Genomic DNA, 16327 nt, shown 5'->3' on the forward strand with positions numbered 1-16327 from the left:
GAATTGAATTATTTCATCAAATGAAACTGCTGGTAACTGTTGTGTACGACTTTTAGACAGAGAATCCCAATACCATGTGCAACCCTGTACACACCTGACAGGATCCCAATATACTTTAACGTCTATCCCTATGCACTTGGCATTTGAAAATAACAGCATTTTTAGTTTGACATATTTAGATATGCCTTTCCGATAGAGGGACAGAGAAGTGAAAATAAGTGAATTGAAACACTTTGTTTTTATTCCTTCATGCGATGTAGCTCTCTGTAGCCAGGCCATTTATTGCTCATCCCTGTTTGCCCAGAGGGTAGTTAAGAGTCAACCACATTGCTGTTGGTCTGCAGTCACATGCAGACCAGATAAGGTAAGGATGGCTGATTTCTTTCCCTTAAGGATATTAGTGACCCAAGTGAGGTTTTTTTTGCAATCAACAATGGATTCATGGTCGTCATTAGTCTCTTAATTTCAGGTTCTTTATTGAATTCAAATTCCACCATTTGCCTAGGTGGGATTTGAACCCACCTCCTCAAAACATTAGCTGAGTTTTCCGTTTAAAAGTCTAGCAATAATACCACTAGGTCATTGCCTCCCTGAATTGACATTACGTCTATACCATGCAAGTTGGCAGTTCAACTGAATTGTTCGTAAATCTTCTGGTTGCTTATTCATCTGACTAGTTCCTTTTGTAGTGAGGTTCACATTCTAAATCTATCTGTGGTAATGCTGTTTTCACCTGTGTCACTTTCTGGGATGATTGGTGACCACCTTCAGTTTCAAATGAATGTCTCCACTCCGTTCGGAGTGGCGAGGAGAGAGGGAGTGGTGAAGCAGGGACTGCCAGGAAGGGTGAGTTTTCCCGCATTAAAAGGGACTTGACTCGGGAGTCGAGCCTCTATTTGCCGAGAGGTGCCAGGGAGGAGCGAAGGATTTCTGGGAAGTCATATATTTGTGTGGTTGCGTTACCCGAAACACCAATCGGGTAGTGTCTCCCACCCATCATCCTCTAACCAAAAACAAAGATTCTGTGCACCAGATTGGTAAGGTAACGAGTTTATTTTTTATTCCTTATTTTTCAACAGTCTCTTTGGGAATTTAGAATAGTGGAAATGGAGGTTAGGGCAGTTGAATGTTCCTCCTGCAGAATGTGGGAGGTAAGGGTCACCACTAGTGTCCCTACTGACTACATCTGTGGGAAGTGCACCCAACTCCAGCTTCTCAAACCGCGTTAGAGAACTGGAACTGGAGCTGGATGAACTTCGGATCATTCGGGAGGCAGAGGGGGTTATTGAGAGGAGTTACAGGGAGGTAGTCACTCCTCAGATACAAGAAAAAGGCAGAGGGGTAGAAAGGGAACCGGCAGGCAGTGCAGGGATCCCCTGTGGCCATCCACCTCAACAATAAGTATACTGTTTTGGATACTGTTGGGGGGGTGGGGACTTACCAGGGGAAAGCAATGGGGCACAGGGCTCTGGCACAGAGTCTGTCCCTGCTGTTCAGAAGGAAGGGGGAAGAGGAGCAGAGCAGTAGTCATTGGGGACTCCATAGTTAGGGGGACAGATAGGAGGTTCTGTGGGGACGAGAGAGACTCATGGTTAGTGTGCTGCCTCCCAGGTGCCAGGGTTCGTGATGTCTCTGATCGTGTTTTTGGGATCCTCAAGGGGGAGGGGGAGCAGCCCCAAGTTGTGGTCCACATAGGCACCAAAGGCATAGGTAGGAAGAGAGATGGGGATTTAAGTCAGAAGTTCAGGGAGCTAGGATGGAAGCTTAGAGCTAGGACGAACAGAGTTGTCGTCTCTGGTTTGTTGCCCGTGCCACGTGCTAATGAGGCGAGGAATAGGGAGAGAGAGGAGTTGAACACGTGACTACAGGGATGGTGCAGGAGGGAGGGTTTTGGATTCTTGGATAATTGGGGTTCTTTCTGGGGTAGGTGGGACCTCTACAAGCAGGATGGTCTTCATCTGAACCAGAGGGATACCAATATCCTGGGGCGGGGGGGTAATTCGCTAAGGCTATTGGGGTGGGTTTAAACTAATCCAGCAGGGGGATGGGAACCAAAATTGTAGTTCGGGTATCGAAAAGGTTGAGAGTAGGGAGGTCCGAAATCAAGTTTCAGGGACGCAAGATGGCACCGGCAAGCAAGACGTTGGTCTGAAGTGTGTCTACTTCAACGCCAGGAACATCCGGAATAAGATGGGTGAACTTGCAGCATGGGTTGGTACCTGGGACTTTCAGAGACATGGATAGAGCAGGGACAGGAATGGTTGTTGCAAGTTCCAGGATTTAGATGTTTCAGTAAAAACAGAGAAGATGGCAAAAGAGGGGGAGGTGTGACAATGTTGGTCAAGGACAGTATTACAGTTGCATAAAGGATGTTTGGGGACCTGTCAACTAAGGTAGTATGGGCTGAGGTTAGAAACAGAAAAGGAGAGATCACCCTGTTGGGAGTTTTCTATAGGCCTCCGAATAGTTCCAGAGATGTAGAGGAAAGGATAGCAAAGATGATTCTCAATAGGAGTGAGAGAGACAGGGTAGTTGTCATGGGGGACTTCACCTTTCCAAATATTGACTGGTAACACTATAGTACGAGTACTATAGATGGGTCAGTTTTTGTCCAATGTGTGTAGGAGGGCTTCCTGACACAGTATGTAGACAGGCCAACAAGGGGCGAAGCCACATTAGATTTGGTACTGGGTAATGAGCCCGGCCAGGTGTTAGACTTGGAAGTAGGTGAGCACTTTGGTGATAGGTGTATACCACTGGGCAAGAGTAACAGCTGGGGGAAAGGCAATTATGATGTGATTAGGCAAGAATTAGGAAGCATAGGATGGGGAAGGAAGCTGCAGGGGATGGGCACATTAGAAATGTGGAGCTTATTCAAGGAAAAGCTCCTGAGTGTCCTTGATAAGTATGTACCTGTCAGGCAGGGAGGAAGCTGTAGAGCGCGGGAGCCGTGGTTTACGAAGGAAGTGGTCAAGAGGAAGAAGAAGGCTTATGTTAGGATGAGATGTGAAGACTCAGGTAGGGTGCTTGAGGATTACAAGGTAGCCAGGCAAGACCTAAAGAGAGAGCTCAGAAGAGCCAGGAGAAGACATGAGAAGTTGTTGCCGGTAGGATCAGGGTAAACCCTAAGGCTTTCTATAGGTATTTATGGAATAAAAGAATGATGAGTAAGATTAGGGCCAATCAAGGATAGTAGTGGGAAGTTGTGTGTGGAGTCAGAGGAGATAGGGGAAGCACTAAATGAACATTTTTCGACAGTATTCACCCTAGAAAATGACAATGTTGTCGAGGAGAATACTGAGATACAGGCTACTAGACTAGGTGGGATTGAGGTTCACAAGGAAGAGATATTAGAAATCCTGCATAGTGTGAAAATAGATAAGTCCCCGGGGCCGGATGGGATTTATCGTAGGATCCTCTGGGAAGCCAGGGAGGAGATTGCCGAGCCTTTGGCATTGATCTTTAAATCGTCATTGTCTACAGGAATAGTGCCAGAAGACTGGAGGATAACAAATGTGGTTCCCCTGTTCAAGAAGGGGAGTAGAGACAACCCTGGGAATTATAGACCAGTGAGCCTTACTTCAGTTGTTGGCAAAGTGTTGGAAAAGGTTATAAGAGATAGGATTTATAATCATCTAGAAAAGAATAATTTGATTAAGGATAGTCAGCAGGGTTTTGTGAAGGGTAGGTCATGCCTCACAAACCTTATTGAGTTCTTTGAGAAGGTGACCAAACAGGTAGATGAAAGTAAACCGGTTGATGTGGTCTATATGGACTTCAGCAAGGCGTTCGATAAGAGTCTCCACTGTAGGTTATTGTACAAAATGAAGAGGAATGGGATTGTGAAAGATATAGCAGTTTGGATCAGTAATTGGCTTGCTGAAAGAAGACAGAGGGTGGTGGTCGATGAGAAATGTTCATCCTGGAGTCCAGTTACCAGTGGTGTACCGCAAGGGTCGGTGTTGGGTCCACTGCTGTTCGTCATTTTTATAAACGACCTGGATGAGGGTGCAGAAGGGTGGGTTAGTAAATTTTCAGACGACACTAAGGTCGGTGGAGTTGTGGGTAGTGACGAAGGCTGTTGTAGGTTACAGAGAGGCATAGATAAGCTGCAGAGCTGGGCTGAGAGGTGGCAAATGGAGTTTAATGCTGACAACTGTGAGGTGATTCCCTTTGGTTGGAGTAACCGGAATGTAAAGTACTGCGCTAATGGTAAGATTCTTGGTAGTGTAGATGAGCAGAGAGATCTCGGTGTCCAGGTACACAGATCCTTGAAAGTTGCCACCCAGGTTGGCAGGGTTGTTAAGAAGGCACACGGTGTTTTAGCTTTTATTAATAGAGGGATCAAGTTCCGGAACCATGAGGCTATGCTACAGCTGTACAAAACTCTGGTGCAGCCTCACTTGGAGTATTGTGTACAGTTCTGGTCACCGCACTATAAGAAAGATGTGGAAGCTTTGGAAAGGGTGCAGAGGAGATTTACTAGGATGTTGCCTGGTATGGAGGGAAGGTCTTACGAGGAAAGGCTGAGGGACTTGAGGCTGTTTTCGTTGGAGAGAAGAAGGTTGAGAGGTGACTTAATAGAGGCATATAAGATAATCAGAGGGTTAGATAGAGTAGACAGGGAGAGCCTTTTTCCAAATATGATGACGGCGAGCACAAAGGGGCATAGCTTTAAATTGAGGGGTTATAGATATAGGACAGATGTCAGAGGTAGTTTCTTTACTCAGTAGTAAGGGTATGGAATGCTTTGCCTGCAACGGTAGTAGATTCGCCAACTTTAAGTACATTTAAGTCGTCATTGGACAAGCATATGGACGTACGTGGAATAGTGTAGGTTAGCTGGGCTTCAGATTGGTATGACAGGTCGGCGCAACATCGAGGGCCCAATGGCCTGTACTGCACTGTAATGTTCTAAAAATAATGTTCCACTATCCGTCTACTCTGTCAATCAGCCATATTCATGATAAGAAATACCTTTAACATGTGAACCTTGCCCTTCACTCCCTTGGAGTGAGCAGATTCCTTATCTGTTCAGCCTTTCTTGATCAGGATAACCTTCCACTCCTGTTTGATCAGGATAACCTTCCACTCCTGTTTGATCAGGATAACCTTCCACTCCTGTTTGAATGTTTTGAACCATATTGCTTTCATATTTATTATATGGAAACGAGAACATTTCTGTGATGTGTAATTCTTATTCAGTCTAATATATTAACCATTAGAGGGAAATGATCACTTTTGTCGAAATCTTCACGTTCAGTTCTTACCAAAACTAAAAGAATTTGAATTTTTTTCTCAACCATCCTTCACTTCCAAGTGACGTTTTCATGAACTGCGGTTTTCTTTCTATACAATCCTAGACTGAATCTGTGCACTAAATGCAACATTTCACTGTCCAGTTAAAACAAATTGAGACTTTTTATTTTTCTTCGATGTTAATATAACTAACAGTGAGAACCACTTTCTGTCTATTTTAATTGAAGATGTTCAGCAGAAACACAAGGAAACTCTCCGGGTACAAACTGAAACATTGAGAGTGAACACTATCCTAATAAAGGAGAAGGTGAAGGTTTTCCAGCTGATTGATCGATATGCTGAGCTAACGGTCATTTCTACTGTTCGAGATCGGACACTTGTAGAACACGAGCTACTGGCAAGAGGCCGAGACCATGAAGAGTGGAGAGAAAAGCATCTCCGTCATGAACTGGAAAAAATCAGAGCTGATCAATTGTTCTATAGCAGCTTTTCTCAGAGAAAATTTAACTCTGGGGGTTCAGCAGCAGTGAGTGGAGTCCCGGGAATTGGAAAAACAACAATGGTACAAAAGATTGTTTATGATTGGGCCATTGGAAAAATATACCCAGAATTTCAGTTTGTTTTCAGTTTTAAATTCCGGGATTTGAATGCTATCAACTGCAGAATAAACGTGAAGAGTCTGATACTAGATTTATATCCTTACTTTGGGAATGTTCTTGGAGAGCTCTGGAAGAACCCAGAGGGTTTGCTGTTTATATTTGATGGTTTGGATGAATTCAAGGACAGTATTGATTTTTCTGACAGTCGGAGAAATACAGAGCCTCCGCTGATGTGTATGGATCCTGATTGCTGGTGTGAAGTGTCTGATGTTGTGTATGGTTTAATCCAGCACAAGCTGCTCCCAGGATGTTCAGTGCTAGTGACCAGCCGTCCCATTGCATTGCATTTATTGGAAAAGGCTGAGATCAGTGTCTGGGCTGAAATCCTGGGATTTGTTGGTGATGACCGGAAGGAATATTTCAACAGGTTTTTTGAGGATCAGAAAGTGGCAGCAGCTGTTTTCAAATATGTGGAGGAGAATGAGATCCTTTACACCATGTGCTACAACCCTTCGTACTGCTGGATCCTCGGTCTGTCACTGGGTCCCTTTTTCACAGAAAAAGACATGAAACAGCAGCAGGTGCCCAAGACCATCACCCAACTCTATTCCTACTATATTTACAACATTCTGAAAAACCATAGCCGAGAGATTGAAGACCCCCATGATGTGTTGCTGAAGCTTGGTGAGATGGCCTTCACAGGAGTCTCTGAGAAGAAAATTGTGTTTCGGAATGGAGATTTGATCCAGTACAATCTGCAACCCTCCCAGTTCCTGTCTGGGTTCCTGATGGAACTTTTGGAGCGAGATGATTCTGTCCACAGTGTGTTTTACACGTTTCCACATCTCACCATCCAAGAGTTTGTAGCTGCACTCGCACAATTCCTGATCGCACATCCCAAAAACATCCAGAACCTCCTTCGTGAAGCCCATGGTAAGGAGGATGGGAGATTTGAAATATTTCTCCGTTTTGTAGCTGGTCTCTCTTCCCCACAGGCCGCACAGCCCCTGGTGAAGTTTCTCGGTCCATTTCTTCATCAAACAACCTGTCAAGTTATTGAATGGGTGAAGAAAACCGTTATCAACCTGGCTGGAAGTGTAATGGATCACAGTGGGAAAAGAAGCCTCCTGATGATGATGCACTGTCTGTTTGAATCTCAGAATACAGCACTGGCTCAGGCCACAGTGGGATCTGTGAAAATACTTAACTTTGATGGATTGCAACTGACCCCTATTGACTGTGTGGTCCTCTCTCATGTCATTGGGTTCTGTGATTCAATAAAAGAGCTCAGACTACGTGAATGCTATATTCATTGTGAAGGACTCCAGCGGCTGGCATCCGTTCTGCACAAATGCCACATCTTGAGGTACCGGCTTGTTCAATACTTTGATTGATGATAAACCACTTGCTATGTTGCCAAAAAAAGCACCTTTTTGAGCTCAAATGAAGGAGGCAGAGTCAGAAAAACTTTGGAAGATAAGACTAGTGTGAAATGCTGAGGTATAAAATAAGAATGATGCTTTTGCTGACCAGTTGTTGGTCTGCTTAGTGGATTCTTGTAGAACCTGACCATGGAAGTGAGATGAAAAGGAAAAATGTGGTATTTATTCACTAATCTAGAATATAGGTCCTCTCAGTATTTTAAACATCAATGGTGTGGAAAGTGTCATCGGAAATAATACTCTGGTTCCTTAAAAGAGATGGGACGTATTTGAAATTGAGATAATTACTTTAAATGACTTTTTTAAGTCTAATTATTTATGTGGATCACAGTTCAGTCAAAGAAGTAACCTGCTGTTTTAAAGACTCCAAATCACTAAATGTCCAACACATTGATAAGATCTTGCATGTAGGGTACAGTCTCTGAAAAAATTGCAATGATAAATAACAGAGGTTTTTAACGGTCCATTCCCACTGAGTTTATGCCTGGAGTAGACTCCGAGAAATTCCCTTGAAATATCAAGAACAGCTGCACCTGCTGTAAACATGCCTTGTATTGAATGACAAATGCTGTGTGTGTGCGTGTCCCCCACTCGCTGTGTGTGTGTCCCTACCTCTCGGTGTGTGAGCGTTTGTCTCCCTCGCTGTGTGTGTGCGTCTCCGTCCCTCGCTGCGTGCGTCCGTGTCCCTCCCTCACTGTGTGTGTGTGTATCCCTCCCTCGCTGTGTGTGAGCGTGTCCCTCCCTCGCTGTGTGTGAGCGTGTCCCTCCCTCACTGTGTGTGTGTGTGTCCCTCCCTCGCTGTGTGTGAGCGTGTCCCTCCCTCGCTGTGTGTGAGCGTGTCCCGCTCTCGCTGTGTATGTGTGTGTCCCTCCCTCGCTGTGTGTGTGTGTCCCTCCCTCACTGTGTGTGAGCGTGTCCCTCCCTCGCTGTGTGTGAGCGTGTCCCTCCCTCGCTGTGTGTGAGCTTGTCCCTCCCTCGCTGTGTGTGAGCGTGTCCCTCTCTCCCTGTGTGTGTGTGTGTCCCCCACTCTCTGTGTGTGAGCATGTCCCTCCCTCGCTGTGTGTGTGTGTGTCCCTCACTCGCTCTGTGTGTGTGTGTCCCTCCCTCGCTGTGTGTGTGCGTGTCCCTCCCTCGCTGTGTGTGTGTGTGTGTCCCTCCCTCACTGTGTGTGTGTGTGCCTCCCTCGCTGTGTGTGAGCGTGTCCCTCCCTCGCTGTGTGTGTGTGTGTCCCTCCCTCGCTGTGTGTGTGTGTGTGTCCCTCCCTCGCTGTGTGTGTGTGTGTCCCTCCCTCACTGTGTGTGTGCGTGTCCCCCCCTCGCTGTGTGTGAGCATGTCCCTCCCTCGCTGTGTGTGTGCGTGTCCCCCCCTCGCTGTGTGTGAGCATGTCCCTCCCTCGCTGTGTGTGTGCGTGTCCCTCCCTCGCTGTGTGTGAGCATGTCCCTCCCTCGCTGTGTGTGTGTGTGTGTCCCCCTCGCTGTGTGTGAGCATGTCCCTCCCTCGCTGTGTGTGTGCGTGTCCCTCCCTCGCTGTGTGTGTGTGTGTCCCTCCCTCGCTGTGTGTGTGTGTGTCCCTCCCTCGCTGTGTGTGCGTGTCCCTCCCTCGCTGTGTGTGTGTGTGTCCCTCCCTCGCTGTGTGTGCGTGTCCCTCCCTCGCTGTGTGTGTGTGTGTCCCTCCCTCGCTGTGTGTGCGTGTCCCTCCCTCGCTGTGTGTGTGCGTGTCCCTCCCTCGCTGTGTGTGCGTGTCCCTCCCTCGCTGCGTGTGTGTGTGTCCCTCCCTCGCTGTGTGTGTGTGTGTCCCTCCCTCGCTGTGTGTGTGTGTGTCCCTCCCTCGCTGTGTGCGTGTCCCTCCCTCGCTGTGTGTGTGTGTGTCCCTCCCTCGCTGTGTGTGTGTGTGTCCCTCCCTCTCTGTGTGTGTGTGTGTGTGTGTCCCTCCCTCGCTGTGTGTGTGCGTGTCCCTCCCTCGCTGTGTGTGTGCGTGTCCCTCCCTCGCTGTGTGTGTGTGTGTCCCTCCCTCGCTGTGTGTGTGCGTGTCCCTCCCTCGCTGTGTGTGTGCGTGTCCCTCCCTCGCTGTGTGTGTGTGTGTGTCTCCCTCGCTGTGTGTGTGCGTGTCCCTCCCTCGCTGTGTGTGTGTGTGTCCCTCCCTCGCTGTGTGTGTGCGTGTCCCTCCCTCGCTGTGTGTGAGCGTGTCTCTCCCTCGCTGTGTGTGTGCGTGTCCCTCCCTCGCTGTGTGTGAGCGTGTCTCTCCCTCGCTGTGTGTGAGCGTGTCCCTCCCTCGCTGTGTGTGTGTGTGTCCCTCCCTCGCTGTGTGTATGTGTGTCCCTCCCTCACTGTGTGTGTGTGTGTGTCCCTCCCTCGCTGTGTGTGTGTGTGTGTCCCTCCCTCGCTGTGTGTGTGTGTGTCCCTCCCTCGCTGTGTGTGTGTGTGTCCCTCCCTCGCTGTGTGTGTGTGTGTCCCTCCCTCGCTGTGTGTGTGTGTGTGTCCCTCCCTCGCTGTGTGTGTGTGTGTCCCTCCCTCGCTGTGTGTGTGTGTGTCCCTCCCTCACTGTGTGTGAGCGTGTCCCTCCCTCGCTGTGTGTGTGTGTGTGTCCCTCCCTCGCTGTGTGTGTGTGTGTCCCTCCCTCGCTGTGTGTGTGTGTGTGTCCCTCCCTCGCTGTGTGTGTGTGTGTCCCTCCCTCGCTGTGTGTGTGTGTGTCCCTCACTCGCTGTGTGTGAGCACGTCCCTCCCTCGCTGTGTGTGCGTGTCCCTCCCTCGCTGTGTGTGTGTGTGTCCCTCCCTCGCTGTGTGTGTGTGTGTCCCTCACTCGCTGTGTGTGAGCACGTCCCTCCCTCGCTGTGTGTGCGTGTCCCTCCCTCGCTGTGTGTGTGTGTGTCCCTCCCTCGCTGTGTGTGTGTGTGTCCCTCACTCGCTGTGTGTGAGCACGTCCCTCCCTCGCTGTGTGTGCGTGTCCCTCCCTCGCTGTGTGTGTGTGTGTCCCTCCCTCGCTGTGTGTGTGTGTGTCCCTCACTCGCTGTGTGTGAGCACGTCCCTCCCTCGCTGTGTGTGCGTGTCCCTCCCTCGCTGTGTGTGTGTGTGTCCCTCCCTCGCTGTGTGTGTGTGTGTCCCTCCCTCGCTGTGTGTGTGTGTGTCCCTCCCTCGCTGTGTGTGTGTGTGTCCCTCCCTCGCTGTGTGTGAGCATGTCCCTCCCTCGCTGTGTGTGTGCGTGTCCCTCCCTCGCTGTGTGTGAGCATGTCCCTCCCTCGCTGTGTGTGAGCATGTCCCTCCCTCGCTGTGTGTGTGCGTGTCCCTCCCTCGCTGTGTGTGTGTGTGTCCCTCCCTCGCTGTGTGTGTGTGTGTGTCCCTCCCTCGCTGTGTGTGCGTGTCCCTCCCTCGCTGTGTGTGTGTGTGTCCCTCCCTCGCTGTGTGTGCGTGTCCCTCCCTCGCTGTGTGTGTGTGTGTCCCTCCCTCGCTGTGTGTGCGTGTCCCTCCCTCGCTGTGTGTGTGCGTGTCCCTCCCTCGCTGTGTGTGCGTGTCCCTCCCTCGCTGCGTGTGTGTGTGTCCCTCCCTCGCTGTGTGTGTGTGTGTCCCTCCCTCGCTGTGTGTGTGTGTGTCCCTCCCTCGCTGTGTGTGTGTGTCCCTCCCTCGCTGTGTGCGTGTCCCTCCCTCGCTGTGTGTGTGTGTGTCCCTCCCTCGCTGTGTGTGTGTGTGTCCCTCCCTCGCTGTGTGTGTGTGTGTCCCTCCCTCTCTCTGTGTGTGTGTGTGTGTCCCTCCCTCGCTGTGTGTGTGCGTGTCCCTCCCTCGCTGTGTGTGTGCGTGTCCCTCCCTCGCTGTGTGTGTGTGTGTCCCTCCCTCGCTGTGTGTGTGCGTGTCCCTCCCTCGCTGTGTGTGTGCGTGTCCCTCCCTCGCTGTGTGTGTGTGTGTCCCTCCCTCGCTGTGTGTGTGCGTGTCCCTCCCTCGCTGTGTGTGTGTGTGTCCCTCCCTCGCTGTGTGTGTGCGTGTCCCTCCCTCGCTGTGTGTGAGCGTGTCTCTCCCTCGCTGTGTGTGTGTGTGTCCCTCCCTCACTGTGTGTGTGTGTGTGTCCCTCCCTCGCTGTGTGTGTGTGTGTCCCTCCCTCGCTGTGTGTGTGTGTGTGTCCCTCCCTCGCTGTGTGTGTGTGTGTCCCTCCCTCACTGTGTGTGAGCGTGTCCCTCCCTCGCTGTGTGTGTGTGTGTGTCCCTCCCTCGCTGTGTGTGTGTGTGTCCCTCCCTCGCTGTGTGTGTGTGTGTGTCCCTCCCTCGCTGTGTGTGTGTGTGTCCCTCCCTCACTGTGTGTGTGTGTGTGTCCCTCCCTCGCTGTGTGTGTGTGTGTCCCTCCCTCGCTGTGTGTGTGTGTGTCCCTCCCTCGCTGTGTGTGAGCACGTCCCTCCCTCGCTGTGTGTGCGTGTCCCTCCCTCGCTGTGTGTGTGTGTGTCCCTCCCTCGCTGTGTGTGTGTGTGTCCCTCCCTCGCTGTGTGTGTGTGTGTCCCTCCCTCGCTGTGTGTGTGCGTGTCCCTCCCTCGCTGTGTGTGAGCATGTCCCTCCCTCGCTGTGTGTGTGTGTGTCCGTTCCTCGCTGTGTGTGAGCATGTCCCTCCCTCGCTGTGTGTGTGTGTCCCTCCCTCGCTGTGTGTGAGCATGTCCCTCCCTCGCTGTGTGTGTGTGTGTGTCCCTCCCTCGCTGTGTGTGAGCGTGTCCCTCCCTCGCTGTGTGTGTGAGCATGTCCCTCCCTCGCTGTGTGTGAGCATGTCCCTCCCTCGCTGTGTGTGAGCATGTCCCTCCCTCGCTGTGTGTGAGCATGTCCCTCCCTCGCTGTGTGTGAGCGTGTCCCTCCCTCACTGTGTGTGAGCGTGTCCCTCCCTCGCTGTGTGTGAGCATGTCCCTCCCTCGCTGTGTGTGAGCATGTCCCTCCCCCGCTGTGTGTGTGCGTGTCCCTCTGTTGTGGCAGGAATGGAACCCTGGTGCCCAGAACATGACCTATGTCTCTGGGTTAAAAGTCCAGGTAATGATACCGCTCGGCCATCACCTCCACAAGTCTGATTTTGCTGCTAGTGATACTTGGGAAATTTTCCACCCTATCAGATTAATACCAGTGTTGTAGCTCTCCTGGAACAGCATGGTGGCATTATGGAACATCTATTTTCCATGTTCAGAACCACTTAGAGGGAACACTGAGAGAGAAACAACAAAGACTATGCATAGGAGTTTTTGTGTGTGTGTATATCTCTCACATGCTCTCTTTGTCTCTCAGAAGTCCTGCTATGACTGGGCAAACACCTGGAAAACTGTGGAGCAAGTTCACACCCAGGCTGACTGGAAACTGCTTCTGTCTGTATCCTCCAAAAAACTGTTAATATTCTCTTCCCTGTTCACTTGCATTGTCAATTTGTGTGGTATCTGAAAATCGGGCGTTTTGTCCTGATAACCCAAATGTCATGATTGTTGTAAGGTCAGCCAGGTGGACCTCATAGAATATGAAATCCCTGTTTTGGACTGTTAATCTAGCTGACAGGTTAAAGAAAAGGAGGAGCAGACATCCTGACAGTTGGCTCTGAGGGAATTGAAGTAGTGTCAAGAACTTTCCCCATGTAAATAAAAGGTGACTTGGTAATGGGATACCAGTCTGGGTGGAGTTATTTTACCAAGTCCAGTAACATTCTGAATATGAGTTGCCATCAGTGAGTCTCAGCTGCCAGAAGCACACATTGGGACATTGTGTCTATACTGATTGTAATTTTCTGTTTGGTATTTTCAAAGGATCGATCCTGTGATGCCAATGCCACTAAATTCAACATTATAGTGTAATAAATCACAAGAATAAGTTATGGAAAACCAAAGACCTTTTCAAGGAAGAGAAAGTCTGAAATGAAGAGGCTGAGTCTGTCTTATATAATATCCAGGAATACCTTCTCCAGAAGCAGCAGAAGTGCTGCTTTCTTGTCCCTGTTTAGCTCAAACACTTTTTTCCTATCTCGATGTTGAACTTGGAATGATTTGGAGCAAATGATCAACACTGCTCCCATTTCCTGTGCTACTATTATTTTTTATTGCTTGTATTGTTCTGGAAACTCATTCATCATCAAACCTTAATTGAAATATGCTCTGGTGAACATTTTCAGGATTTTGACAGAGGGACACCGAAGGAATTGCCCCAGATTCAGAGAACTGTTGTCTCATAGAGCGAGAGGGAGACAACCGGTGGTGGGTTTGACCAAAGGATCACCTCGCCTCTCGACGTCTCACATCAGCCATTCAACAGACGGTGTTAACTGACTCTGACTGATGACATAATGATTCAGGGAAAGTCAGTTTTACAGCCACTAAAGATCTTGAGGAAGTCCTGCAGTGAAGTTCTGGAGCTCAGGTGGCTGACCTCTAAGAACCGCAGCAATTTATGTCGGTCTGGAGTCACATGAAGGCCAGACCGGGTCAGGATAGCCATCTTCTTTCCCTAAAGGGCATTAGTGAACCAGATGGGTTTTTACACCAATTGACAATGGTTTCATGGTCAGCATTACATTTATCATTCCATATATTTATTAAATTGAAATTCTGGCATCTGTCATGATAGGATTTGTCCCAGTTCCGTGATAACAGTTCTGAAATGTCTGAAAATGAGCTGATTTGATGGCTTGCTTCCTGGCTGATTTAGAACCCAGCTTGATTATTTCGCTCTAATTTCAAAATAAAGGTTTAACTTTATGTTATTTATCATTGAGTGTATTGTTAAATTGGTCTCTATTCGATCCTTAAAAATGGGAATACAAATACACAAAGTTGGGGCTGTCAACCACAATGACGTGAATTCACTGTGAATAATTGTGAAACCATTCAGTTTAATTCTGAACAAGATGTGTTAGTGTATTTGCTCAATGAGCAGTTTGAAGGAACTATAGAAGAATAACATGAATTGTTTTCCCATACAAAGCAAGGTAACAGGAGGTCACGTAAGCTATTCGAGAGCGGGGACAGTAAACACATAGACAAGGTAGGGTTAAACAGACCTGGTTCCACCTCAGCAAAGAAACATGTAGCCAAGCACATAGACAAGCTAAGCTAGCTTACTGCAACTTGTCTCTGCCACAACTTGCCCCAATTCAGCGAGACATGAAGAAGCTGTAAACCACATTCATTCTGTGTTGGAGGTGATTAAAGTACATGCTAAGTGCTGTGTATCTGAAGCGGATTGTGATTGGTCTATTTTATTGCCAAGGCTTGAAAATGAGTCTGCAATTGTTCAATAAGGATAAACCAGAATATGACGTGGATTTGTGTGTAAAAATATGACTGTAACGGCCAAAAGGCTGACTCTCCAGGCAAGGACGACCACTGACCCTACCCTGTGGCAACACAATAGACCAATCATAATCTGTGTTGGATACATGGCACTTAGCATGAGATCAGGTATTTTAAACTCCTGCAACACAGATTGCTTCCTCCTGACTCGCTCAACTGGGACAAGTTGCGGTTGGGACAAGTTACGGTGAGCTAGCTTAACTTGCCTATGTGCTTGGCTACATGTTTCTTTGCTTTGGTGGAATCAGGTCTGATGAACTCTATTTTGTCTATGTATTCAGCTGCACATTTACTGATCTCATTTTCACATAGTTTCGGTGACCTAAGTTCATTTTCTGGCTTTGTTTTTGAATCCTCCCACAAATGAATGTCTGTTTCACCAATTTTGAGCGGAGGCAGAGATGGGTTTAGGAGCTGTTTTGCAGGTGGAAACATTAAGTCTTGGTGACGATGTGGATATCTTTTGGAATTGATCTAAGACTCCAGTATGAAACTACAAGCAAACAGCGTTCATCCAGAGTCAGTTCCCATTGAGCTTGGTGGAGTCAGTGTGGAGCCAAAAAACCTTTTCAGGGAAGCACTGAGGATGTTGGCTCATCTGTTGCATTTGACCCTATTCCTGAGCTTCAGATCGTGCCTGTCACTGAGTCCTCTGATTGGGCCTTGGATTCTCCAGCAACACAGCAGCTGATTCATGGAAAGAAACAAATCAATGATATCAGTCTCAGGCCAAGGGGAGCTGAATGAAAAAAGACAAAGTTTTGCTGAATACACATTTGCAATTAAGAGACTTTTTTGCAGTATATTGCTCTTTATGTGAGGAAACCTCTCATTTTTTAACTTCTGTCCAGATGCGTTGATCAGCAAATTCAGTGAGGAAGAATGGAGAGGAGCCTGACATTACATTTCCCCATCTGGCTTACAGTGAATGATGATACTTTCTGACAGTTCACTCGCTGAGGACTGATTGCTTGGAATATCTTTTTTAGTGCATGTCTGATTCTTGTTTCGGTTATGAATTTTTTTGTTTAGATTTCTGCTGATTGTTCCTCATTGCTAACAGCACTTGACACATCATTTTGCTCCTCCAGTCTCTCTCATTTCACTTCTCAGATGGAGCCATTCCTTGCCCATTAGAAAAGGAGTATTATCATGTTGCTACTCCTCCTTCTCCTTTCGTTTCATTATCTGCTGCATCCAATGTTGACTCTCAGTTACTTGGATTTGTTCATCAACTGAATTATTTTCAGAACTGGATATTTCACTGCATACTTTAACTGGTCTCTGAAACTGTTCTGTGTCACCACATAGATAAGCGCATTTGTGCAGCAACTTAGGTTCCGCAACATATATGTGACTTGTACAAAGAGTTTAAAAGCAGCAGAATCTAAGGAATGAGCTACATGAAAGAAATATAAAATATACAGCAACCAAAGAAGCATGAAACTGGCAGATATGGCAAAGAGTAAAATCACAGATTTCCTTCTGCTCTGAATCTCTGGATCATCCTTTATTTTTCTCTGACACTTCAGCCCCTTACGCACCTTAATGGTCTCCGAGATGTGTCTGACAGTCAGAACGTTGAGAAAGAGAATGAAAGTGAATGGGAGCATTGGTGTTAGGAATTGTTCAAAATATTGAAAACTTGCCCATCGACGGTCATTATAATAATGATTGCTGATATAACAGAACCATGGAATATTGTTGATGATCTTTCGAGGTTTATATCGAAAGTAGTTGGGA

General features: G+C 48.2%; 1 protein-coding gene across 1 annotated transcript in view; it reads left to right on the top strand.

Annotated features, from left to right (window-relative positions):
• The window catches only part of LOC148141521 (NACHT, LRR and PYD domains-containing protein 3-like), a 36282-nt gene extending 22033 nt beyond the window's left edge, over nucleotides 1-14249 (top strand). Inside the window, exons 6-7 of the mRNA XM_087978417.1 lie at nucleotides 5487-7224; nucleotides 13046-14249. Of these exons, the coding sequence (XP_087834543.1) occupies nucleotides 5487-7224; nucleotides 13046-13088 (1781 nt within the window). The 3' untranslated portion in view covers nucleotides 13089-14249. The remainder of the gene's footprint in view (nucleotides 1-5486; nucleotides 7225-13045) is intronic.
• The last annotated feature ends 2078 nt before the right edge of the window (nucleotides 14250-16327 follow it).

This window comes from Chiloscyllium plagiosum, unplaced genomic scaffold (genome assembly GCF_037043375.1).
Source record: "Chiloscyllium plagiosum isolate Xiang-an unplaced genomic scaffold, Cpla_swu_hap1 HiC_scaffold_33, whole genome shotgun sequence".
In the NCBI taxonomy this organism is placed as follows: Eukaryota; Metazoa; Chordata; class Chondrichthyes; order Orectolobiformes; family Hemiscylliidae; genus Chiloscyllium; species Chiloscyllium plagiosum.